This window comes from Eptatretus burgeri, chromosome 14, assembly GCF_056783735.1.
Source record: "Eptatretus burgeri isolate ZD-2024b chromosome 14, Ebu_testis_v1, whole genome shotgun sequence".
Lineage (NCBI taxonomy): Eukaryota > Metazoa > Chordata > Myxini > Myxiniformes > Myxinidae > Eptatretus > Eptatretus burgeri.
In genome coordinates, this window is record NC_140974.1 from 49,203,408 (window position 1) to 49,230,907 (window position 27,500).

The 27,500-nt window shown below is 45.0% G+C and overlaps 2 protein-coding genes across 2 annotated transcripts in view; one reads left to right on the top strand and one right to left on the bottom strand.

Moving 5' to 3' along the window:
- The window catches only part of LOC147013143 (uncharacterized), a 96,187-nt gene that overhangs the window by 12,206 nt on the left and 56,481 nt on the right, over nucleotides 1-27,500 (top strand). The window lies entirely within an intron of this gene.
- The window catches only part of LOC147013144 (uncharacterized), a 31,199-nt gene continuing 10,644 nt past the window's right edge, over nucleotides 6,946-27,500 (bottom strand). Inside the window, exon 4 of the mRNA XM_085854764.1 lies at nucleotides 6,946-7,233. Within this exon, the coding sequence (XP_085710890.1) occupies nucleotides 6,976-7,233 (258 nt within the window). The 3' untranslated portion in view covers nucleotides 6,946-6,975. The remainder of the gene's footprint in view (nucleotides 7,234-27,500) is intronic.

Sequence of the window (27,500 nt, forward strand, 5' to 3'; positions counted from 1 at the left end):
TAAAGCTTCAACTAGTGAAACACCAGGTTCATCTCAAGCGGAATATAACGTTCCTTCCATTAGTATTCTTCCTCCTCCCCGTCCTCTTCACCCTCCCACTCCTCCTCGTCCTCCCCCTCCCACTTCTAATCTTCTTCCTCTTCCCACCCTTCCTCTTCCTCCCACTCCACCTCCCCCTACTCCACCTCCCCCCACTCCTCCTCCCCCACTCCTCCTCCCTCCACTCTTCCTTCCCCGACTCTCTCTCTCTCTCTCTCTCTCTCGCTCTGTCTCTCGCTCTGTCTCTGTCTCTGTCTCTCTCTGTCTGTCTGTCTGTCTGTCTCTCTCTCTCTCGCTCTGTCTCTCTCTCTGTCTCTCGCTCTGTCTGTCTGTCTGTCTGTCTCTCTCTCGCTCTGTCTCTCTCTCGCTCTGTCTCTCTCTCACTCTGTCTCTCTCTGTCTCTCGCTCTGTCTCTCGCTCTGTCTCTCGCTCTGTCTCTCGCTCTGTGTCTCTCTGTCTCTCTGTCTCTCTGTCTCTCTGTCTCTCTGTCTCTGTCTCTCTCTCTGTCTCTCTCTCTGTCTCTCTCTCTGTCTGTCTGTCTGTCTCTCTCTCACTCTGTCTCTCTCTGTCTCTCTCTCTCTCTCTCTCTCTCTCTCTCTCTCTCTCTCTCTCTCTCTCTCTCTTTCTCTTCTCTCTTTCTCTTTCTCTTTCTCTTTCTCTTTCTCTTTCTCTTTCTCTTTCTCTTTCTCTTTCTCTTTCTCTTTCTCTTTCTCTTTCTCTTTCTCTTTCTCTTTCTCTTTCTCTTTCTCTTTCTCTTTCTCTTTCTCTTTCTCTCTCCTTCTCTCTCTCCCCCCCCCTCTGTCCTTTGGGTCTCTCCATGTCCTCTGTCTCTCACTCTCCATTTATTCATTCAAAAAAAGCATTGCCCCCCTCTGGCTGAGCACCTTTTGAAGTAACTAGTAAACACCCATTCCCTCTGGGAGTAAAAGGATTTGTTTTCAGAAATAGCAATGTTTCCCCACGCTCAATACCCCCTCCCTCAGGCAGGGATCACTTGCATTACTTGCACTATTCCATGTGCAGGCGAAAATTGCAAGTCACCTCCCCACCCTCACAGGGAGTGGGTGGGAGTGGTATTTTGTGTGCATGACCTGGTCTTGGGTATGAATGCAAAATCTGATGGAGATTGGCTTAGTCGTTTGATTCCACAAGGTTCAGGTTAGAGAGAGTGGAGAAGGAAGAGTAAAAGGTTTAGTTAGCAATTGGAGCTCGGGGATGGAAGGTAAAGGGCTTCCATTGACTGTATTCAGGTGGTGCGATGGGGAGGGTTGAAATGCCGCCATACTTGCGTATGTAATACATATACGACCCTTATATGCAGCATGTGGCTGTAATTTTTCAGGGCATTATTTATAAATGAGGCCTTTTTATAGCAAGGATGTGTTCATTTCTCGTGATAAATTCAGAAGCAATAAACATATCCACACCATAGGAAGGAGGAAGAAGAGAAATCAACTTTAGTTGTGGACAGTGAACCATAAAAGCCACCATTGAAACAATTCGTGAGTCAATCCTCACCCGATGAAAGTGAAACATGCATGGAATTTAAAAAAAACTCATCATTGTAATCTCCCGCGACGAGGAACAAGCACAAGAACGATTTGTCACACATTGTGGAATGGTCGGTGACCTCTCAGACTCCTGGTCTCGTTCCTGCCAGTGGCAAATCCAGGGGGTTTCTGATGAATTGCCCAGACCCCCCCCCCAACACAAAAATATTTACCATTACAGTGGCAAACCCAGGGGTTTCCTGGTCACCCAGAACTCCTTCTCCCACGAAAGTGTGCCACAAAAAAGGCCAGAAGCCTCAGAAAAACTGTATCAATACAGTACCTAACTAGAGGGGGAGCACTCGGTAGAGTGTAAAACCTCTGCCGCCAATACTGCTAGGTCACTTAAGTGAACCTGATATCCTATTCATTCAATTTGACGTCAACAGTGCTCACAGAGTTATAGTTTGCAACTTCCCCTTTTACTTTTAACTTTTACATACTCAATTCATTCGTCATAACTAGATTCCTTGAGACAGAAATTGATTTTACGTGGGTATATCCACCTGAAGTTCCAAAATCAGCCGCAATTATAATTTTGGCATGTTTTTTTTGTTGGAAATCACTTATAACATGTAGAAATGCAAAAAAAGAAATCGAAATTTTGTTGAAAAAAAAGTTGCAAATTTTTTTTTCTCTAACAATTTTTTTTTTGGGGGGGGGGGGGGTGGAAATCACTTAAAACATGTAGAAATGCAAAAAAAAAAAAATTCAAATATTTTTTCAAATTGGCCGCCATAGTGGCCATATTGTATTTTGGACCAAGTCCAAAATTTAATGGCATGATCCTTGGACCAGACCTTACCCCCCCCCCTCCCACCAAGTTTCGTCGAAATCCGTCAAGGAGTTTTTCTGTAATACTGTTCACAAACAAACAAACAAACAAACAGAAAGGGGTGAAAACAGTAACCTCCATCCATCTTCGATGGCGGAGGTTAATCAACAATAAACCACCAAGATCACCGTAAATTATTTAGAAAATTTATAATTTTCTGTTATTTGGAAACCCCCCCTACCCAATTCCTGGATTTTCCCCTGACTGCACATCTCATCGGTCAGGCCATCAAACCTCGCCCCATGACGTACCCGTTCTTGAACTTCCAAAATCCAGGCTTTCCGCACACCACTCTTATATTCGTCTTTTCTCCCGCCTTGCTGAGGTCATTCAATGCCACTCCGCCATCCACCGGCTTTAAAGAGGCGGCAAACCACCATCTCCCATCCCTACCCATCATTTTTAGTTCACCTGGACTTCAGTCAGGTGAGCTTATTTGATCGTACAGTGTCCTTTTTGGTGAGAGTCAGTCAGTCAGTGAGTCTGTAAACACTTCAGTCATTATCGCCTGAACCAAGCACAGGATTTCGATGAAACTTGACCACAACTTTCATCACTCATGATGTACCAAAGTTTGTTCACGACATTGAAAATAGATCAAGGTCCAAGGGGGTCTGCAGGGGTGGGGCGTTTTGAGTGACTTGCTCCTCCTCAAGGTGAGCTTCAGGACGCACGGTCCTACTTTTATTAATGTCATCATGTCAGCCTGTGGCTGCTGACTGCATCATTTTCTGGGGGGAGCAACTGCGTTGCAGATGCAGTGCCTCTGTTACCAGTATGCTGGAACTCATTTCGCCAACCTCAGAATTATGAATAGCTGAGTCAACCCACCTGGTGTTAATTCATCAGAGAAAAACAGGAGCTTCAACTGAAGACCCTAAGATCTTAAGCCAGCCACCTTAACCATAAAGCCAACACCGGGCTGTTCCTGTTCGTTCATTCGCTTGCTTGTTTGTGTCCCTCTGTTGCCCACCTATCAGTTGATTTCCTTTTACCCTCATTAATCATGATCTGGGCCTCCATTTTGTATACTAATTAAAAGATTAAAAAATTATTTTGTACAATGAAAAAATATTATGGATTTTTAAAATTCAATTTAACCCTTAGATGCAGAAAGGTATAATTAAATAGAACATGACACAACCTCGTGAACCTTCTCGGTTATGTGGCTGCTGCCAAGTCTGGTCCACATTGCCTGTTCCCATATCTCAATCTCCCTCTGTTTAGTCTGATTGAAATAAAAGAATGATTCATGAATGAACTAGAAGGACACTTGGTAGAGCACGTACCTCCGCGAGGTAATGCCTGATCCACGAGAATATATGGGGCCCAATACATTTTTGAAATATCATTCTACGCAGTAATATATCGTTTTTAGTCCTCTCTCTCAATGGTGAAGAATCACTCAAAAAATTTATCAGATACAGATCCGGATCAGGATATTCACCAAAATCTAATCAATTCTTCATTGTCACACATCAAACCTGCCCACAAAATTTCATCCGGATCCGTGCACAACTTTTTGAGATATCCTGCACACAGACAAACAGACAAACGGACACAGCGGGGTGAAAACATAACCTCCTTCACCTTCGGCGGCGGAGGTAGTAGACCAGACCGACGACAGTGTGAAAAGTGAAAGTTGAAAAATGGAAAAAATAGGAGTGTTATATCATCACTTAACGATGAATTCCTTCAACAGCCTCAATATTATTGTTCCAACCTTCTTGTGGCCGGGAGCGTTTTTGGGGCCAAATCTATCACAAACCTGCTGGCCGGGAGTGCGTTCCATTCGTAAGCGGCTTGCTTGATTCAATGTGCTCAAACTAGCACTTCAACTGAAAGGAGCGCTTAACAATATGGCGGTCTCCATGGAAACAATGCTATCATCCATTGAAAACGTACCGGAAGAAGCGAAGACTTCAGTCCATAAGTTGACCGGTGAAGGCGTTTATATTGACTTCCGAACTGATGAGGGCAAGAAGCGTTTGTGAAGCGACCTCAAAAAGTACACAGACTTGATTCTTACAAATTAACAACAATGACTTCTGGCATCGACTTTACCTCTCCGTAGTTTTTACAGGTACCTATCTCATAAAACACTTCCAGTTCATTGGAGTGAGGCACGGCCAGCAATGGGGCTACCACGTCATCAGGACAGAATGGAGAATTTGAACACAGCGTGGAATATTATACGGCGAATGAATGAGGATTTAACTTCAAGTTGTTTTTATCATCACTGGTGTCTGGACCTCATCTCTTTGCTATGTTTCCCAGAATGAGAGAAGTAAGGATTCATCTTTTACTCCGTTCAGTCACAACAGCTACAGGTGAGCATTTTTTTTTTCTTCATTGAATAGAATTCTGCGTTCCGAAAGAAGTCGCCTTCTGACTGATCGTACAAATGAACTAACGAGCAAGTCAATTGAAGGACCCCAAGTATCTGGTCAAGGGAATTGCCACCAAAGATGATCGCACTGCATTTGAAAAGTTCATCAACAAAGTCGTGCAACATTACAACAACAAACCAAGAAGGATGTAGATGTAGTTCATGTCGCCCTTCATCTGAGGTTTGAGTTCATCATCATTCATCTTCAGCCAACATTAATTTATTGACTTCTCCAGATTTTTCTGTTCTGCACGTATGATATGTCCAAAGTATGAAAGTTTCTGTTTTAGCATCAGCGCTTCTATTGTCCATGGTGGTCGAATTCTACCTTGTTTGTTCCTCTTGCAGTCTTTTCGATTGATACCATTCGTCTCGAACACCACATTTCAAAACTACAAACCATCTTCCTTTCTTCTATCAATTAAAATTGCCATCAAACTTTTTTTCAATTTTAACTCTCTGGTGCTAGAACACAGCCTTGTGCCTATCCTCACCCTCACGATCTCACTCCTCATGCAATATAACTGATCTGAAGTCCTCACTACCTGGAAATTCAAACACCCCCCCTCCCCCAACTTAAATTTTTGGGGAAACCACTGTATCGTGGCACTCAAGCGTTGTCCAGGTCCGTCGTTTTCAGTTTTTCTCCATTCCCTTGTGACAACTTCCCAAACGAATTTAGCGTGGTAACAGCAGCTACAGAGTATGAAGAAGAGGGAAAAAAGATAAATAAATGGGGAGTTAGAAGGAGGAGCCCCCTGCTGTAAACCTACCACTGTGAATTTTTTGGGGGAGGGGGGGTAGGGGTTTGGATGGTTGTCGATCTTGAACAATTCAGAGTAAAAGTAGATGTAACAATAACAGTATGAAATGGATGTGTCAATAATCTGATCGAGGTCAAGCCAAGTGAGGTCGAGGCTGTTTATTCCTGCTATGTGAAACACCCTGCAACCCGTGCCTTCAGACAACAGAGTTTTTGGAATGCCGGCAGCATTTTCCATCCAATCATCTCTGTATGAAGCCGAGCTTTTACTATTGCACACATTGGTTTGTTCAGTCAACTTGGTTGTGGGATGGCTTTGAAGGCCATAAAATACAAGTTGATGAGTCTTTCCTTAGTGTGGGGAAAGTACGTTCCGAGGACACACTGTGCAAGCACAAGCACATCTACACTTGCCACTCGAGATGGTTCGAGCCCAAATTTTCTGAGTCCGAACCGAAAAAAATGCCGAAAAGGCAGGAATCCCGAATCAATAGCTCATCATTTTCCTGGAATTCCCGGGAAACAAATTACCGGGGAGAAGCACGAGCTTGGGTTCTAGATGTTTGAAAACTTTTCTCAACTCAAGCTCGAGAAAATTTGGCTTGCACCATCTCTAATGTTGATCACACGCGACGTGTCAGCAGTGTGGCACAATGGACAGCATAGAAGATAATGAGAACTAAAATATTATCCTGAACTTTATGTTGATCGGAACTTTCAGTGGGGTCCTTTTTCATCGCATTTGCACTCGGGCCTCAGCCGATGTTCCACATCATGGTCAAGGATGGTTGTGGACACATATTACTAGTCTTATGAGTATACATAGCAGGGCTGTGCTTCAGAACATTGAATTGGTTGTGCTATCATTCTGGATTGGACTATAGTGGCCATTTTTTGCTCTCATAATGAAGCACCTCTCTTTATTCGCTTGCTCCGCTGCCGAGCGGCGAGGCGAGCGGCTTGCAAAGTGGTTGATATGGACCAGCCAGTTGGCTTGGCAGCGATATCAAGCTGCTTGCTGATCGAACACACCAGTGCCGGATTAAGCCTCGGCCGGCCCTAAGGCACATTTTGAAATTTTAGAGAATGGCCTGAAAATTTTAAATTAGATCTCGGGCTCATGGAAATGGACCCCTGACAAAAGATGAACTGATTCAAGAACAAAATATTTAATACAAAAAAAGACAAATATTTAATGTGAAAATAATTTTTGGCCTGAATTTTTGGCTGGCCCGAAGGCACAACATGCCTTGTCTGCCTAATGGTTAATCCAGCACTGGAACACACCCAATGGCGACAGTTGACACCTGGGTCGAGACTCCAACGATCAATGAAACGATCAAATGTTGAACATACTCGAACATTGTGGACACGCATGATGTTATGGAGGGAGTATTTTTTATTCTTTCCATTTGTGATAACATTGTTCACCGATTCCACATTCCCATCCTTCAAAATGTCTTTCGTAGGCAGCAATCTCATCCCAGAGTGTCCCTTGGTCACCGACAAGAGACTGTATAAGATTAACCTTTTGGGCCACAACTCCACCTGTCTCGAAGTATGCCGCCTGTAGACGCTCCGCCAGTTCCTGAAGATTTCGAGCTTGCTGAGCATATCTCATCTCAGTACGCTCTGCGCACTCTGCCAGCATGCGGTTCTTTGGGAAGAAACAATTAAACCAATAAGGATGCTCGATTGGTTAAAAGGGTTGTTAAGAAAAAAAACACTGATGCATGAAATAAACAAAAAGAGAAGGTCATTCGGCCAATCACACTCCAGAAACTATAGTATAGCTTCTCCAGTAAGCAACTCCCAGGTCTGACGTTTCGACCACCTCGTGGTCTTCACATGGAACCACCGGTGGTCAGAACGATGGGTCTGAACATTGCAGACTGAGAAGCTACCTACACTATAGTTGAGGGTGCCTTCATTTCTGAATATGAATCTTCCAGCAAAAACACCTTTTGTGGACCCATCTCGCCTATGTCACACGCATCCTCTCCTTCCACAGGTTTCGAGATCATGCAGAAAAACAGCAGCAAAAATAATGTGAAATAAAAAATTTGTGTGGCGTGAACCCGTATACTTATATGGTATACGAGTACAACATGGTGTCTAACTTACACATCCTAGCTATGAGTAGAACAAGCAGGCACTCCCGTCCTCTGGGCGGGCAATATGGGCCAGGATCTGTGCCTGACTGCTCCATAAAGTTAGGAGGTGTAACACAGTATTAAATCGATAAGGTTGGCATGGCCAGAAGTGAACGATTGTGTGGTATGTCGTCCTGATGGGCTCATATGAGAGTGAAACCATGGTTGGCGGCTGCACTACTTGTGACTTTTAAATATCTGGTCTTTAAAATAGACTCAAGCATGCTCTGCTGAAGCCATCTGGTTTGGACCTGAAGCGGTATGCATGGGCACACGGCATGCTGTGTTGCATTTATCGGTTTGGAAGGGCTCTGTTTTGGATTATATATATATATATATATATATATATATATATATATATATATATATATATATATATATATATATATATATATATACATACACACACATACACTTGTAAATACAACCCGTTGCTTTGCCTATCGGGGTGGGGGGATTTTGAGGGTAGGGTGGGAAAAAGGAGGGAGGGTGGGGAGAGAGGGGAGGGAGGGGGGAGACAGAAGAGAGGGGGGAGATGAGAAGAAGAGGGAGATACGAGAAAGGAGGGAAGGGAGGGGAGAGGCAGAAGAGAGAAAGGAGGGATGGGGAAGAGAGAGGACGGAGGGGGAGTGAGGAGGGGTGGAGGAGTGAGGAGGGGTGGAGGAGTGAGGAGGGGGTGAGGAAGAGAAAAGTTATGAAGGGGGAGAGTGAGGGAAGGGGGGGGGAAGGATGCTAACAAACGATAATTGCATGCATGCTGACAAACATCACGATAGGCTCTGGGAGGAGGATGTGAGCGAGGAGGATGGGGGAGAGAGGAAAGGCACAGGGGGAGGGGGAGGGGTTTGGGAGGAGGTAAGCATGAGGGAGGGGAATTTGGACTTGCATTTGGTAATGAGACTTGATGGGTAAAGGGGTGGAGGGGTTCTGGACTTGCATTTGCAAGTGGTACTTCTGTCGGGGGGTTGGAGGGTAGTACAGAATTGAACGAAATAGAGTATGTTAATACAGCACATGGAAACCACCCAGAGCTGTCCATTGGTGGTGGAGAGGGAAGGGGGTCATGGATGAGGCAAGCATCAGTGTGTGGAAGGGAAGGCAGCGTGAGGGGAACGGAAGGGTGATAAACACATGCCCAAACAGCAATGTATTATGTTTAACTGCCAGATTCTACATAAAATCGGCAGGAGCACTTAAAACCCATGCTCTCGGTATGGCAAAGGCTTGCTTGCATGCATGCTGACATGTGCAGCGACCTTTGCACCTCTATGCTCGGCTTACTCCAAATTGGATTCATACATGCTACACTCTGGGGAAGCCATTTAAAATGTACAACTAAACCATCGGTCCCTAATGGTCCCCCTAACAGAGGGGGAGGGGTAGGGGAGGAGGTGGAGCGGTGAGAGAGAGGATATGGGTGGAAGAGAGAGAGAGAGAGAGAGAGAGAGAGAGAGAGAGAGAGAGAGAGAGAGAGAGAGAGAGAGAGAGAGAGAGAGAGAGAGAGAGAGAGAGAGAGAGAGAGAGAGAGAGAGAGAGAGAGAGAGAGAGAGAGAGAGAGAGAGAGAGAGAGAGAGAGAGAGAGAGAGAGAGAGAGAGAGAGAGAGAGAGAGAGAGAGAGAGAGAGAGAGATAGAGATATATATGGAGATGGGAAAGTGAGGAGGGGGAGAAGGAGAGGTGGGAGAGAGGAGAGGGAGAGGAGAGGGGAGGGGGGATTCTGGTAGATGTGACGCCTATTTTAATGTCCTTCCAAGAGACAGCACACACATTTCTGAATCACCCTGCCTGTGAAAAACCAGGAAGACAATTTGTAGCTGGGTTGGGATTTCAACTCAGGCTAAACAGCTTAGAGTGAGTGCGTGTACCTCTGGGATATCGTGACGTGATGTGGCAATTTATTGCTTTGTAACCACTGCAAAACATTTTTTACTCATTGTAATCTTCTAATTCATTTTGCCTTCCTAACTCGGGAGGTGTCCCTACAGAGAACCAAGCTGCGGTATTGCCATGGAAGCTTGCAGAGATCGAAACTTGTAGAGAGTTCACCAAGTGGCTTAAACACTCAAGGAAGCACTCCGTTGAAATGGTTGAAGAGATTTCAAACAAAACTTTTAATTTTTTCATATGTCTTACCAGAAAATGCAATCTGTCACTTTGCTGACAGGAATATTAAGTTGGGGAGGGGGTGCAGAAAGAGTGAGAGAAGGGAGAGAGGAAGGTGATTGGAGGGAGTGAGGATGGACAAAAGAGAGGGAGAGAGTATCGAGGGGAGGGAAATAGAAGGGAGGGAGGGGAGCGAGAGGGAGAGAGGGTGAGGGGTGGGAATAAGAGGGAGAAGGGTGGGGAAAAGAGAGAGATAAGAGAGGGAGAGAGATGAGAGAGGGAACGATAGATGAGAGAGGGAGAGAGTGGGCTAGGGTGGGAAGGAGAGGGATTTGGGGGGGTGGTGATGGTGAGAGTGGGAGAGAGAGAGGGACCGGGGTTGGAGAGGGAGAGAGAGAAGAGAAGGATGAGAGGAATGAGAGGGATGAGAGAGGGAGAGCAGGACAGAGGGGAGGGGGAGAGAAGGAGAGAGAGGGTTAGAGGTGGGAGAGGGGTGGGCGAGAGAGTGAGAGGGGTGGGGGAGAAAGTGGGTGGGGGAGAGAGGGGGAGAGGGGATAGAGAGAGAATGAGAGGAGAGAGAGGAGAGAGTGATCAGGGTGGGAGAATGAGGAATTGGAGTGGGAGGGAGAGGGGTTGGAGAGAGAGAGAGAGAGAGAGAGAGAGAGAGAGAGAGAGAGAGAGAGAGAGAGAGAGAGAGAGAGAGAGAGAGAGAGAGAGAGAGAGAGAGAGAGAGAGAGAGAGAGAGAGAGAGAGAGAGAGAGAGAGAGACACAGAGACAGAGACAGAGACAGAGACAGAGACAGAGACAGAGACAGAGACAGAGACAGAGAGACGGAAATGGGAGAGAGACGGAAATGGGAGAGAGATGGGAGGGGGGGGGGAATTCTGACAGATGGGAGGAGGGTCCAGGTTACTGGCACACACATTGAAGAATCACTCTGCCTGTGAAACACCAGGATGACAGTTTATAGCTGGGTTGAGATTTGAACCCAGGCTAGACAGCTTAGAGTGAGCATACATACCTCTCACTTATCCTGCCATGGTGTTAACGAAATGTTTCATTTTTAAAAAATTGTATTAAATGCTGCACCATCGCAGGTGAGTGGCCCCTGAACTTTGTTCAAGCAGATCGATATACAGTATTCAGTGACATTGCAAATATTGTGGAATGCTTGCCAGGTGGCTTAAGCACTCCAACAAAACGGTTAATAAGGAACAGCTCACTTGGTCACCAAACCATCATATTAAACACATACCTCCCAGAGGTACAAAAAATATAAAAATATGTCTGAATTGGACAAATTCACACGTTTTTTAGCAGTCGGAATTGATGCTAAGTTAAATTCTGGAGTGGCTTCATTTAAGAGATTCTCATGGTTATGGCATGTGCAGAAATGAAATAACCCCATGAACGCTGGCATCTCTGGGTGTTTATAAGCAGTGCAAGGTATCCAATGTATCCAGCAATTCATAGGTATTATGATCAATGCTTTCAATAATATGAGTGAAGAAAGTAAAAAAAAACTTTATCGTTAAGAAATCATTGTGGCCTGTTCCAAGTCAAGGTAAAGTTGAGCAGGCTAAAAAACATGGCAGCTTCAGACCCCAGCAAGGGAACCTAGGAAATGCCTTAAGAACCCATAGAGAGTGAGGTGGTCAAGGATGTGCCTGATAAAGGATATAATGAAATAAGGCCATTAATTATCTTCAAAATGGGTGTTTTTATTTACCCAAACAGCAAATTTTCACTCATGCACTCCCTTGGAGGTCCCTTAGCATGCACGCAAAGTTCCAGGCTGTTAGCTTTCATGGTTTTTGAGTTATGGAGGAGATGGAGATGGAGATGGAGACAGACACACAGACACACTGACACTCATTAGTATAGATAGGGATATATTCGGATATTTACATTAATCCTTTATAAAGAAAGCAGATCGCACAAAAAGGAGAAAAAAAAACAAAGCGTTCAGGATTGCCAAAATAAGACCCCTGTGGATTTTATCGCCATGGCTTGCAAAAGCAGCTTTGATCCTGATGGTTAATTTTTTTGGTTGTGCTCAATGAAGTTCCACTTTCTGCACATTCCTTAATATTTTCTTCACTCAATGTAATAGTCTGAGCAGTACAAAAATTTAAGTTTCATGATTTGTTTAAATAAATACAGTGCACTTCGACATAAAAACTGCCAATTTGTTAAAATTTTCAGATTTCACGTGAGATTTTGACACTAATAATTATTTAGTCCACAAGATGCGATTCTCACATCCAATATAATATTTCAATAATATGCTTTAATTAATCTGTGAAAGTAGATCGTGTTTGCAAGGCAAGGCATGTTTGAATAAGCCATTAATTATCTTCAAAAAGGGGTGTTTGACTTTATCCAAGTACCCAATTTTCATATATGCACCATGCACTCATTCATTCATGTGAGTGAGGAAAGTGAAAGAAAAAATTTGAGTGCTTTGTTGTAAAGAAACCGTTGCGACCTGTTCCAAATCAAGGCATTGTTGAGCAAGCCAAAAAAAAAAACCAGAATGGCACAAGGGACAGCGAGGTGACCGAGGATGACACCTTGATAAAGGATAATTGAATAAGGACGTTAATTGTCTTCAAAGGGGGTGTTTAACTTAAGCAAAACACTCACTTTTCATTCATGCACAACCTTGGCATTCCCTTAGTATGCATGCAAAGTTTTGGGCTGCTAGGTTTCATGGTTTTGGAGTTGTAGAGGGCACACACACACACACACACACACGCACACACACACACACACACACACACACATTTATGAGTAGAATTATTACGGTCCTGTGAACTGTCACTCCTCAGTCATGGCAACCAACATATGGCGGTTCCCAAGTTAGTTATTTCCTTATTACATGTTCCAGGTAGGATCAGTCCTTCCTTGTGTCTAATGGGAAGGGAAACATGCATTGTGTGGGATTAGGTAAGATTTTTTTTTTCTCCACATCTTCCTTCAGACCTGCCCCATTGCTGGACGGCACCGCATCACAACCACCTTAACCACCTTTCTGTTGGCCAAACATCTCACTGCCAACAACCACCATCTAGCATGCCCAAAGACAAAGTTAGTGCTTACTCTCCCTCTTAGCACAAGCCTGCTCTGCCATCACAGAGCATTCATTACACATTGCATTACAACCTGCTGACCATTCCATAATGCGTTCCCGTCAGAACGACCACTCTATTCGTCCAGCCTGCTGTCATTGCCTTTGCCAGGCATTTGTGCAGCAACAATTCGGGATATTCAGTCAGGTCAGGTAAGATTATATCTGTGACCTGCTACAGGTAGCATGTAAACCTGCACTAACCTGTTACATGGTAGGGTTGTCGGCGACGAAACCGTCTCCCCAACCAAGTTTCTTGGTGAGTAGGCTGTATGATATGGACATCAAGCAGGATGAAGAACAAAACCTGTCAAAGGGCGGAGGAGCTCCTTGTGAGCCAACGGCCATCCATATCTAGTGCCCAACTGTGTCTGCGGACGTCCTCCTGCAGTTGCGTTACTTCTTATTAGGAGGTTGGTGGCAGAATTTGCACTCCGGCCACCGTAAAACCCTTCATTATGCAAAACATTCCAAAAGTAATTAAAAAAATCTGAAAACCCACTGTGTGGGAGAATCTCCTGTGCAGCTTCACTTCGCAAGGCAGCTCACAGGATGATGGGATTGGGGCAAAGCCTTCGGAACTCCCAATCTTTGATGAGAGGAGGGAAATCACGGGGTAACATTTCTGGGTCAGATTGCGGGAGCGTGTGGCGGGTTGGTGCTGAGGTGTCGTCCACCAGACGGCGGTCTCCTTGGGTTAAACTGATGCGATCCCTTAGGGTGGGTGCCTGGAATGTCCTATTCCTAAGAGAGGATGATCACGTGTCTATGTTATTATCTGAGCTCAAGCGTTTGGACATCGGTATTGCATCACTCTCTGAGGTTCAGAGACTGGATTGTGGCGAGATCATGGTGAGTGGTTACAATTACTATTGGTCTGGTTGCTTTGATGGTTACCATGCCCAAGGAGCTCCTGCAGCTGTGTTCAATAAGTTGACTCCAATGCTAATTGAGGTAACACCTGTCAACGAGCGTATTATGAGACGAAGGATTCATCACTCCTTGGGTGTCATTTCCCGCGTATCTCCATATGCTCTGACTGAGGTAAGTGATCTCACCGTGAAGGATGCATTCTATGCCACGCTCAAGTCTGTGCCCCTGATGAGATACACTTCCAGTCTTGGGGGATTTCAAAGCATCCATTGGAACTGATAGGGATGGTTATGAGACATGTGTTGGTCCTCATGGGTCTGGAACTGTGAACCTGAATAGCACTAAGTTCCTTGACTTTGCAAGAAGTCATGGACTTAGGGTGGCTGGTTCATGGTTTCAGTGCCCAGAAGCTCATCGCTGGACTTGGTATTCCAACGCTGGTGGTGTGACAAAGGAGATTGACCATGTGCTCGTTGATGGTCACTGGAGAATGATCCAGAATTGCAGGGTCTACCGGAGTGCTCAGTTCCTCAATACTGACCATCACCTTTTTGGAGCAGCTCTTAATTTTCAGCTTAAATCCAGGAGAATGGTACCATCCCAGCCTCGGATGGATGTTAGCAAACTCAAGGATGACAGTGTACCTGAGGAGCATGCGAACAGGCTGAGTGGAGATTTGCAGGGTCTGGGTGCTCTGGGGGATCCTGAAAAGTTGTGGAGTGCCTTTAAGACCACCGTCCTTGATGTTGCCGGTAGATGCCTTGGAACTCACTGGAGGGTGAAGAAGAATTTTGTCTCTCAAGGGACACTGTATACCATAGAACAGAGTCGCTGAGCCAGGCTGAATGGCAGAGCTGAGCTGTTCAGGAAACAGGCATAAAACTGTATGTGCACTAAGGGTGGCAAAGGAGGCCTATGTGCAAGGAATCTGTGAGGGGGTAGAGCATCACCTGTGGTCAAGTGATTCTCATCCTGCTTTCAGGGGAATTAACACATTGCGTTCATCCAAGCCCATCCCTTGGTGTACTGCAGCGAGAGCAGAGGGTGGTGGGCTCTTGACAGAGGAGTCCAATGTGAAGGCCCGCTGGGCCAGTTACTTTGAGCGGCTGTAGCAGGCTGATCCCCCAGCTGTCGAGTTGGATTTAATGGGTGTTACAATCCATATTGTTGACCATCCAATCAACTGTGGTCCACCTCTGTATGTGGAAACACAGGCTGCAGTGAACCGGTTGAAATGGGGTAAAGCTCCAGTGATCTGTGGCATCCATGCTGAACTTCTCAAGGCTGGTGAAAATGCTGTACTCGTGTCGTTGCATGCAGTTCTGTGCTCTGCCTGGAACACAGGTATCATCCCAACTGACTGGAAGGGGGGCCTTGTTGTCCCTCTCTGGAAAGGGAAGGGTGATCGCCAAGACTGCAACAATGACTGAGGGGTGACGCTGCTCTCAGTGCTGGGCAAGGTCTTTGCTCGGATAATTCTTGATGGGGTTCGCCAACATCTGCTTGAGCACCAGCATCCAGAGCAGTCAGGCTTTACACCAAAGAGGTCAACGATTGACCGTATCCTTGCTCTTCGGGTCCTTACCGAACGCAGGCGAGAGTTTCGGCAGGGGCTGCTTGCAGCCGATGTTGATCTCTGTAAAGCATTTGATTCAATGAATCGGGATGCCCTCTGGAGGATTCTTGGTCTTCGTGTGGTGCTGATCGATCTGATGTCTAAACTATACTCTGGTACTGAGAGTGCTGTCAGATGTGATGGTACCATCTCTGACTTATTTACAGTTGTTCCTGTAGTTCGTCAGGGGTGTGTACTGGCTCCCACACTTTTCAGTACTTGTATGGACTGGATTATGGGGAGGATGTCGGAGAGATCAAGGTGCAGTGCAACGTTTGGGAATGTCAAGATCTCTGACCTTGATTTTGCAGATGATGCAGTCATCTTTGTGGAGACTCCAGATATCCTTTTGAGGGCCCTTGAGGTGCTGAAGGAGGAGTCAGAGCCACTGGGATTATGGGTTCCTGGGTCAAAACTAAGGTCCAGGCTTTCAAAGACATATTGGATGTTGCTATCCTATCAGTACCTGTTTGTGGTTAGGATATTGAGGTCAGTAAGAGATTCACTTACCTGGCAGTGATATTCATGTCTCTGATGGCTGTGAGACAGAGGTCAACAGACGTCTGGGTCGTGTCTGGGGAGTCATGGATTCATTGGATAATGGGTTGTGGCCTTCCCGTTCCTGTGTGGAAGGACAAAAGTCCGTGTCTTCAGGTCCTTGGTGCTTCCAGTCTTGCTCTATGGATGTGGGACTTGGACTCTGACCAGGATTCTTGGATGGAGACTTAATTCCTTTGGTACCAGGTCTCTTTGGAGAATTCTTGGCTTTTGTTGGTCGGACTTTGTGTCCTACGAGCGGTTGCTGAGAGAAACTCTAATGAAATTTGTTACCTGTATTGTCCGTGAGTGTTATCTGCAGCTCTTTGGACATGTGGCTCATTTTCCTGACGCTGATCCTGCTCAACAGATTATCTCAGCGAGGGAGCCTTGTTAGTGGAGGAGGCCAATGGGCTGACCACGTGCCTCTTGGTTGCAACAAGTTGATCGGCATCTCATTGAGATGGGGTTGGGCCAGGCATCTGCCTTGGGGATGGCCAGTCGGAGGCCCCTTGAGTACCGGCGGAAAGTGGACGCTGCGACGCGCTGCTCCGGCGCATGCTCCCATACCTGACCTTACCTGGGTTTACAGGTGTGCTGAAATTCTGTCGATTTGACATTTGGCCTGCAATGCAACCACACTATTTCCTGTTTTGTGAATTTGTTTGCCGATATGAGACAGTCAAAAGTGTATATGATGCTTGAAGATTCCATTTTGCTGCAGAGTAACAAGAAAATTTTATCTGGGGTCCCAAAACTCCCCACTCGCTCAGATTTATTTTTCTGTCTTTTACATTTTGTGCTTACTTTGCATGTCATATTTACCAGGCAGGACCAAGCAACGTATGTGTTTGAGCATCCTCACTCACACGTTTACATGTGTATGAATAACATAACTCCAGAATTAGCAAAATCATTCTCTTTGTCTTTCACACATCACTCTTTAATTCTCACAAAATTCGTCCTCAGGAAATTACCTTTTCTTACCTTTGTTGTACAGTAATACACACGTTGACATGTATTTGAGCATCCCAACTTCAGAAACAGCTGAGTGATTCTCTTTGTCTTTTACATAGCACTCTTTACTACTCACAAAGCACACCCCATGCAATGAACTTTTCCTACCTTTGTTATACACCATCCAGTCATTTTAATGTGTATACAGCGAATTCGAAATCGAGACTGCTGACAGATTTGCTCTGGCTTTCACAAATCCCTCTTTGCATTTCAATGAGCAAACGAAGCAGGAAGGTCTCAGTCTCAACTGATGTTGACTTACCTGCTTTATTTTGTAATCGCTCATTTTAATTATCCTTTCCGGTGGTATACTATGTATATATATATATATATATATATATATATATATATATATATATATATATATATATATATATATATATATATATATATATATATATATAGTGGAAAATGGGGAGCGAGGAAGGGAGGGGAGGTGGGAGGTGGGGAGAGTGACACCTCACCAAACGTTGCTATATGCAGGAGGGAGAGTGCAAGGAGGAGGTATGAGAGAGAGAGAGAGAGAGAGAGAGAGAGAGAGAGAGAGAGAGAGAGAGAGAGAGAGAGAGAGAGAGAGAGAGAGAGAGAGAGAGAGAGAGAGAGAGAGAGAGAGAGAGAGAGAGAGAGAGAGAGAGAAGAAGAAGAAGAAGAAGAAGAAGAAGAAGAAGAAGAAGAAGAAGAAGAAGAAGAAGAAGAAGAAGAAGAAGAAGAAGAAGAAGAAGAAGAAGAAGAAGAAGAAGAAGAAGAAGAAGAAGAAGAAGAAGAAGAAAAAAAAAAAAAAAAAAGAAAGGTGAAGGGTGGAGGTGGGGTTGGCAAAGAGAAAATGTAATGCTCAAAGACTGAACACACACACAAAAAAAACACAACTGATGTCAGAACAGCTGTATACACAATGACACAGCAGAGTTTGTAAAGTAATCCGCTGGCATATCTCCAAAAACATTGATATTCCAGTTACAGAAAATTTGTGGGAGCATGAACAAAAAGCATGGACTAAAAACATGGAAGTGTACAATGTACAAACATGGAAGTGTACCGCTCATGTACAACCTTATGATCCAATCGTGCGTGAATATCGAAAACAAAGCACTGCGATCAAATATCACACTTAGGTATAAAAAAGAGAAGAAGGCATTGCTAATTGAGTTGTTAATACCGGTGATTTTGGACTAAATAATGCAGACATCAAGAAAATTACTAAATACCAAGACCTCAAGAATAAACTGAAAAGATCCTGGAAGCTGAAGAATGCCAAAGTTGCACCAGTGATAGTTGGAGCTATTGTAATGATGATGAAGAACCTCACAGAGAAATTTAAAAAACATCCCTGGGAATATTGCAACAAATGAACTGCAGTTGAAACCTGTCTCGGACTCAGTGTCTCTTGGAGAGAGACCTCGGCACAAAACGTTGACAACAAAAAACTTCAAAGCTTGGTCCATGAATTGTGACCCCTGATTGAAATGAAGGTGGATACTTTCAGCCCACCTTGGGAGAACTCCATTCCACTTTCTGAAACCCACACATGTTGATACCAATCAACAACAGACACACACGGAGGTGAATATTTTGAGACCTCGTAGGCCTTGTCAGGTATTGTGGTAGGTTATTGTCAGGTATTGTGGTGGGTCAGGCCAGATTAGATCTGTGGCTGGCTACACGTACCATATAAACATGAACTAACCTGTTTCATGGTCGGGTTGGCAGTGACTAAACCATCTCCCCAACCAGGTTTCCAGGTGATATGGACACCCGCAGAATTCAGAACAAAACCTGTCAAAGGGCGGAGAAGCAACTTTTGAGCCAACGGCCATCCATATCGAGTGCCCAACTGTGTCTGAGGACATCCTCCTGCTGTTGGGATACATATTTTAGGAGGTTGGTGGCAGGATTTGCACTCTGGCCTCTGTGAAACCATTCACTTCACAAAATGCAAGAAAAATGCAAAGAAATCTGAAAACACACTCCATTGGAAGACCTCTTGTGCAGCTACCCTCTGCTGGGCAGCTCACCAGCTGACAGGATTGGGGAAAGCCTTTGGGACCCCCCTCTCTTTGATGATAGTAGGAAAACCACGGAGTAATCTTCCCGGGTCAAATTGCAGTCGTGTGTCTCAGGGTGGTGCTGAGATGTCATCCACCAGATTGCAGTCTTCTTGGATCAACCTGATGGGGTCCCTTCAGGTGTGTGCGTGGAATGTCATATCCCAAAGAGAGGATGATCACCTGATTCTGTTATCATCTGAGCTCAAGCGTTTGAACATCGGTATTGCAGCACTCTCTGAGGTTCGGAGACTAGATAGTGGTGAGATCATGGCAGGTCATTACACCTACTATTGGCCTGGTCGCTCTGATGGTTATAATCCCCAAGGAGTTGCTGTAGCTGTGTCCAATCAGCTGACTCCAATGATAATTGAGGTAACAAGCGTATGATGCGTATGATGAGACTAAGGATTCGTCACTCGTTGGGTGTCGTTTCCCTGGTCTTTATATGCTCCGACTGAGGCGAGTGATCTCACTGTGAAGGATGCATTCTATGCCACACTCAAGTCTGTGGTTCATCAGTGCCCCAGTTGAGATACTCTTCTCATCTTGGGGGATGGTTATGAGACATGTGTTGGTCCCCATGGGTCTCGGACTATAAACCAGAATAGCACCAAGTTCCTTGACTTTGCAAGAAGGCTTGGACTTAGGGTGGCTACATCATGGTTTCAGCACCCACATGCTCATCGCTGGACTTGGTATTTCAATACTGGCGGTGTGGCAAAGGAGATTGACGATGTACTCATTGATGGTCATTGGAGGATGATCCAGAACTGCAGGGCCAACCAGAGTGCTCAGTTCCTCAGTACCGCCACAGGCTTAGGTTGCAACTCTGAAGTTGTAGCTTAAATCAGTGAGAATGGTACCACCCCAGCCGAGGCTGGATGTTAGCAAGCTCAAAGATGAGAGGGCAGCTGAGGAGTTTTTGAACAATCCGAGTGGAGATGTGAGGCATCTGGATGCTTTGGGGAATCCTGAAGAGTTGTGGAATGCCTTCAAGACCACCGTCCTTGATGTAGCTGGTAAATGTCTTGGAACTCACCGTCGGACGAAGAAGAATTTAGTCTGGCAAGGGACACTGGATACCATTGATCAGAGTCGCAACTCCAGGTTGAATGGCAGAGCTGAGCTGTTCAGGGAGCTGAGGCGTAAAACTGTATGTGTGCTCAGTGTGGACAAGGAGGCCTATGTGCGTGGAATCTGTGAGTTGGTAGAGCATCACCTGTGGTCAAATGATTCTCGTCCTGCTTACATGGGAATTCACGCATTGCATTCCTCCAAGCCGGTCCCTCATTGTACTAAAATTAGAGCGGAGGGTGGTGGGCTCCTGATAGAGGAGTCTGAAGTGAAGGCCCACTGGGCCAGTTACTTTGAGCATCTGTTGAGTTCGATGTCAGGGGTGTGACTATCCCTATTGCTGACATTCCAATCACATGTGGTCCACCTTCACTTGTGGAAACAGGCTGCGGTGAACCAGTTGAAATGGGGTAAAGCTCCTGGGATCTGCGGCATCCATGCTGAACTTCTCAAGGTTGGTGGAAATACTTTACTCATGTCGTTACATGTAGTTCCGTGCTCTGCCTGGAACACAACCATCATCCCAACCAAAGAGGTCAACGACTGACTGATTCCTTGCCCTTCAGGTCCTCACTCAATGCAGAAGAGAGTTTCGGCAGGGCTGCTTGCCGCCTATGTTGATCTCTGGAAGGCGTTCGATTCAGAAAATCAGGATGCTCTCTGGAGGATTTGTGGTCTTCGTTGGGTGCCACCAAAACCGATCGATCTGATGTCTGAACTATTCTCTGGTACTGAGAGTGCTGTGAGATGCGGTGACACCATCTCCGACTTATTTCCAGTTGTTACTGGGGTTTGTCAGGGATGTGGACTGCCCCCCCCCCACCAAACTTTTCAGCACTTGTATGAACTGGATTCTGGGAAGGATGTCGGAGAGATCAAGCTGCTATGCATCGCTGGGAATGTCAAGATCTCTGACCTTGATTTTGCAGATGATGCAGTCATCTTTGCGGAGACTCAGGATATCGTTTTGGGTCCCTCGACGTGCTGAGTGAGGCATCAGAGCCATTGGAATTATGAGTTTCCTCAGTCAAAACTAAGATCCAGGCATTCCCTGAAATATTGGATGCTGCTCTCTTGATCTCTGTTTGTACCAGTTTGTGGTAAGGATGTTGAGGTCACGAAAAGATTCACTTACTTTGGCAGTGATGTTTAGGTCGCTGCTGGCTGTTAGCCAGAGGTCAATGGAGATCTGGGTCAGGCCTGGGGAGTCATGGATTCACTGGATCATGGGGTGTTGTGCTATTGGTTCCTGTGCATGAGGATGAAAGTCCGAGTCTTCAGGTACTTGTTGCTTCCAATCTTGCTCTACGAATGTGAGACTTGGACCCTGACCAGGGATCTGAGATGGAGACTTTATTCCTTTTGTACCAGGTCTCTTCTGAGAATCCTTGGCTGTTGCTGGTTGAACTTTCTGTCCAACGAGCAGTTGCTGAGAGAGACTCAAATGAGATTTGATACCTGCATAGTCCGTGAGCATCAGCTGCTGCTGTGTGAACATGTGGCTCGTTTTCTGACGCTGATCCTGCTCACCAGAATCTCTCAGTGAGGGAACCTCATGAGTGGAGGAGGCCAATGGGCCAACCACAATAGTTGCAGCAGGTTGATCGGCATCTCAAGGAGATTGGGATGGACAGGCATCTGCCTGGAGATGGCCAGATGGAGGCCCTTGGAGTACTGGCGGAAAGTTTGACACAGCGACGCACTGCTCCAGCACGTGCCCCATACCTGATCTGACATGACCTGGTAGGCTGATGCTAACCATAACAGCCAAGAGGTGTGATTGATATTTAAACAACAGAAGTTGTCCTCATTGGTTAGATGTTTATTGGTATGCCGTCCTGATGAAAATTTGGGACGGCATGCCGATGAAGTCATGGGGACTTGCTCCTATGGAGGGTCCAATTGTATGACCATGCATTCTGGCCCTTTGTGCTTAGGATGTGTGCGTTTGGTTGACCATGTGCTTCAGCCTTTGGGCTGAGGGGCATGTGAATGCCAAAGGGACAGTCTTGTTGGACTGTGTACTTTGGCCATGAGGTCAAGGTGAACGTCTCAAGCAGTTTAAATGTTTTGGATTCTTTTTTTTACCCTTGGTTTGAATAATAAAGGCACCCCCAAAAGTCAATAAACCTGAAATCCGCATACCTGGCTTTGTTTGATGTTGAGCTGATGTTGACTGATGCAAAACTTTGTCTGTTTGACAGCGTCACTGTGCCGAGGCCTGCAGATTGAAGGTGACACTTTGGTGTAGGATTTTTTGTCCATTGGAGATCGGAGGAGTACTCGTCATGCTCCACATATTTCAATATGCATATATATATATATATATATATATATATATATATATATATATATATATATATATATATATATATATATATATATATATATATATATATATATATATATATATACCTAAACTAATAAAAGGCAATGTGTGTGTCTCCTCCATAGCTCCCAAACTATAAAACCAAGCAATCTGAAACTTTGCATGCATACTAATAAAACTCCAAGGAAGTGGAAGAGTGAAAATTGGGTATTTGCGTTAATTAAAACACCCCTTTTGAAGATAATTAACGGCCTTGTTTAACTACATCCTTCATCAAGTGATCCTCGGCCACCTTGCTCTCAGGGGTCTTAATGCATTTCCTGGATAACCTCGCTGGGGTCTGAAGCCGCCATGTTTTTTGGGCTGCTCAACCTTGCCTTAACTTGGAATAGGGCGCAGTGATTTCTTAACGATAACGTTGTTGTTTTCAGTTTCCTCACTCATATTATCGAATGCCTGTTCATCATAGCTACAAATCGCTGGGTACATTGTAATGTTTATAAGCATCCGGAGACGTCAGCGTTCGTGGCTTGACATTTCGGGCGGCTCCGGGTGGCATATGATTAATGTGTTGCTAATCGCTTACTAAAGCATGAGTCACATTTGCTCTACGGCTCGGATACGGCGCCGTACCCCCCTCCCCCCTGAATTGACAGAAACGTGCGGCGGCCGCAGAGTTTCTGAGGTGGCCTCAGGGTGGCCCTACGCCGTATGGCTATCTATTACAGGCCGTAGGGGTCTCCGTGGAATTAAAGTGCGGAGTTATAACTTTTTTCATTTCTCGGTTGGCCATAGCAATTCGACAAGCCGTAGCCATGACGTAGATGTGTTCCACGTCGACCGTACGTAGGGCGTACGGTGGGCTTGCGTTATTCGTGCGTTTTCCGTAGGCTCTTATCAATGAAAAATGAATTTTGCCAACCCCCAAAAAATTACGGCGGCCGCACTATTTCCACGTTCGCCTTAGGGCATCCTGCGGTCACCTTGCGGGCACCTTGAGGCTACCTTGCGTCTGCCTTGAAAATTATATGGCCGCCGCAGGGACGCCCTAAGGTCACTGTGCGATATCAAATCATAGACCGTACGGCACCCCCACGTTTTCAGTCTCCACAATTTATAAATACCTCGTGCGGCTCCCCGAAAAATAAAAACATATGTGACTGCTACATAAAAACATATGTGGGGATGGGCCTGGCATCTGCCTGGGGGATGGCCAGACGGAGGCCCCTGGAGTACCGGCGGAAAGTGGATGCAGCGACGCGCTGTTCTGGCACATGCTCCCATACCTGACCTGACCTGCTACATTGTGTGACCGTGGAAATTCTGCGGCCGCCCTATAATTGCTAGTGGCCGTAGATTTTTTTAGACCCTACGGCCGCTGAACCAAATGTGACTGAAGCATAAACTAGCCGTTTCCTTGAAGTGCTTGCTTGAGTGCTTCATCCACTTGGCGAGCGCTCTCCAAGCTGCTTGGTTGATCGTTTCGGGGTGTCTTATCCACTGAAAATGTGCATTTTTATTTTTACAGGATATCCCTATTTTTTAACCTTTTGTAAGATCTAATACAACCCACCCCTCCCTTCGACATTGCTACATATATAAAAAACAACAAGGTCCATCTAACCACGAGTTTGGCGTGATCTGGTTGTGAAGGCAGAAAGCAGAGATCGACATTTTGTGTTCTGTGCCTTGATATATTTTTCAATTGAATTTTGCTAATTTCCCACTTGAATTCCTATTTTAAAGACCTCTGTTTAAAGGTAAATCTTTGTGTTTATCGTTTTTGTGTATTTTATGCATGTGTACATGTATGGTGTTGGCTTAATGGTTAGAGTGGATGGCTTGAGATCCGAGTATCCTGAGTTCAAATTCCCCTCGCTGTTGAATTAACGCCAGGTGGGGTTCACTCTACCTGTCATCCTTCTGAGGTCGGAAAAAATGAGTGGCTTGTTGGTATCCTGTGTCGGAGTGGCGACCTGCCCAGGATTGTACCCATTAGCCAAGGAGGCTGCTTAGGCAACACCAACGCTATGCATAAAGTATGGTCCTGATGGGTGGATGGATGTGTGTACGTGTATAAACTGTATTACCATAACGGAAGAGATTGTGTGTGTGTGTGTGTGTGTGTGTGTGTGTGTGTGTGTGTGTGTGTGTGTGTGTGTGTGTGTGTGTATGTGTGTGTACATCCATATGGGGTTTCAGAATGTGGAGTGGAGTCCTCCCAGGGTGGGTCAAAGTATCCACCTTCATTTCGGTAAGGGGTCATGATTCACGGACCAAGCTGAAATCTTTTTGTATGTGTGGGTTTCAGAAGGTGGAATGGATTCCTCAACGGATCCTTCCAGGTCTCGAAGTATCCACCATCGTGTGTGTCGTGTGTGTGTGTTCCTGCAAGATGCTGCTGTTGCCTGCTATATCCATATGTGGGTGGGTTTCAGGAGGTGAAACAGAGACCTGCCAGGTCTCAAAGTGTGGGTGTGTGACCAGGACGGCTTCCAACTGTAGTTCGTTTGAAGTGATATCCCCAGGGACGGTTTGTTAATATCTCTGTGAGGTTCTTCCTCATCATTCCCATGAGGTTCTTCGTCATCACTGGTACAACTTTGGCATTCTTAAGCTTCCAGGATCTTTTCACTTCATGCTTGAGGTCTTGGTATTTGGTCATTTTCTTGATTTCTGCATCGTTATTCCAAAATCACCAGTATTAACACCTCGATTAACAATGCCTTCTTCTATTTTTTTTGCACCGAAGTTTGATATCTGGTTGCAATGCTTGGTTTTCGATGTACATGCCTGATGGGATCATAAGGTCGTATGTGAGCGGTACTTCAATGTTTTCAGTGATTTCTTTTGGTTCATTTTCCCACAAATTTTCTGGAATTGGAAAATCAAACTTTTTCAGATGTACTTGCAGATTACTTTACAAACTGTGTTGTGTTATTGTGTGTACAGCTGTTCTGACAGTTTTTTTTCCCCGTGTTCGGTCATGAAGCATCACATATCATTCTCTTTGCTCACCCCACCTCCACCCCTCAACTGTCTTTTTTTTTCCTTCTTCCCCAACCCTTTTCTCTCACTCTGCTCCCTCCTCGCTCACCCTCCTCAAAAAATGCACTCTCCTCCTACACCTCTGTTGCTCTCTCGCTGACTCTGCCTGTGTGGGAGTGTGTGTGTGTGTGTGTGTGTGTGTGTGTGTGTGTGTGTGTGTGTGTGTGTGTGTCTCGCATGCAACCCTCCCTCCCACAGTGAATAGCAACGTTTGGTGTGGTGTCGCTCTCCCCACCTCCCCCCGAACTCCACTCTCCTCATCCTCTCTGCCTCCATTTCCCCCTCTCACCCTCCACCTGCTCTCTCTCTCTCTCTCTCTCTCTCTCTCTCTCTCTCTCTCTCTCTCTCTCTCTCTCTCTCTCTCTCTCTCTCTCTCTCTCTCTCTCTCTCTTTCTCTCCCCCCCACCCCCGGACACTTTATTGACCCATCAGCGAAGCGACGAGTTGTATTTGCTAATATATACATATATGTAAATATTTATGTATATATTTATGTATATATATATATATATATATGTACAGTATGAAATATATATATATATATATATATATATATATATATATATATATATATGTACAGTATGAAATATATATATATATATATATATATATATATATATATATATTTACAGTATGAAATATATATATGTACAGTATGAAATAAATATATATATATATATATATATATATATATATATATATATATATATATATATATATATATATATATATATATATATATATATATATATACACACACACACACACACACACACACACACACACACACACACACACACACACACACACCTGCAGGGTATGCTTGCAGAATGTGGCAGTGAGGCGTGGGGGTCAGTTGTTTTTAATAACGTTTTTCTTCCCACAAGCCTTGCATCCCCATTGTCTTGGGTTGCTCACCTGCATTTGATTTTTTATTTATTTATTTTTATTTATATTTTTATGTTTGGATTATTTCCCACGGTTCTGTGATTTTTCCTCACGTGTCGACTTCAATGTCCATCGGTTACCAAAATTACCCTGCTTCTCCATTTTCATGTCGCACACCTGCATTAATTTTATTCATTTGCTTATTTTCATTTATTTATATTTTCCTTTAAGGACACTTTCCAATGGTTCAGTGACTTTTCTCGGTGTCCCAGCTTCGATGTTTGTTGGCACACCAAATTACCTTGTTTCCTCATTGTCTCGGGTCACTCACCTGCATTTTTTTTATTCATTTATTTATATTTTCATTTTTGGATGCTTTCTGATGGCTTTGTGATTATTTTTCCCAGTGTGTCAGCTTTGATGTCCATCGACAATCAAAATTTTAGCGTTCTTTGTCACCCAGAATGTCCCGATCTTTAATATCTGTCAGTGAGTCGGTGAGTCTTAATAGTTCGGGTGGTGGACTTGGGATCCGAGGGTCCTGAGATCAAATCTCGCTAACCATTGAATTAATACCAGGTGGGGTTGACTCAGCCTGTCATCCTTCTGAGGTCGGCAAAATAAGTACCAGTTTGCTGGGATGATTGAGCCATTCGAGGATCCTGCATCGGAGTGGCGACCTGCCCAGGATTTTTTTTTTTTTTTTTTTTTTTTTTTTTTTTTGTATACCTTGGTCGAGGCTCGTATGAGAGCTAACACACAACTCACAGCAAGGAGGCATGAGACAAGAGGGGTGGGAGTGGAAGGGACAAAACATTGGGGAACAGACACAGGTGAACTGTGGAAGGGAGAGGGATGGGGATGGGACGGGGAACACGGCGAGGAGAAGATGGACATTACAGGGACTTTCAGGAAGGAAAGCAGGAGAATTGAAGGAAGTGGGCTTGGGTGGATTATCGGGGGTAGAAAAGATCGAGGATTTGGATGGGGGAAGATAAGAGGTGGTGGTGAACAGCTGTTTTGAAAGCCTGGAGGGAAGAATGGGAAAGAATAGAGTGAGGAAGTTTATTCCAAAGGCGGGAAAAAGAGGAATGAATGAGTGAAGATGAGCA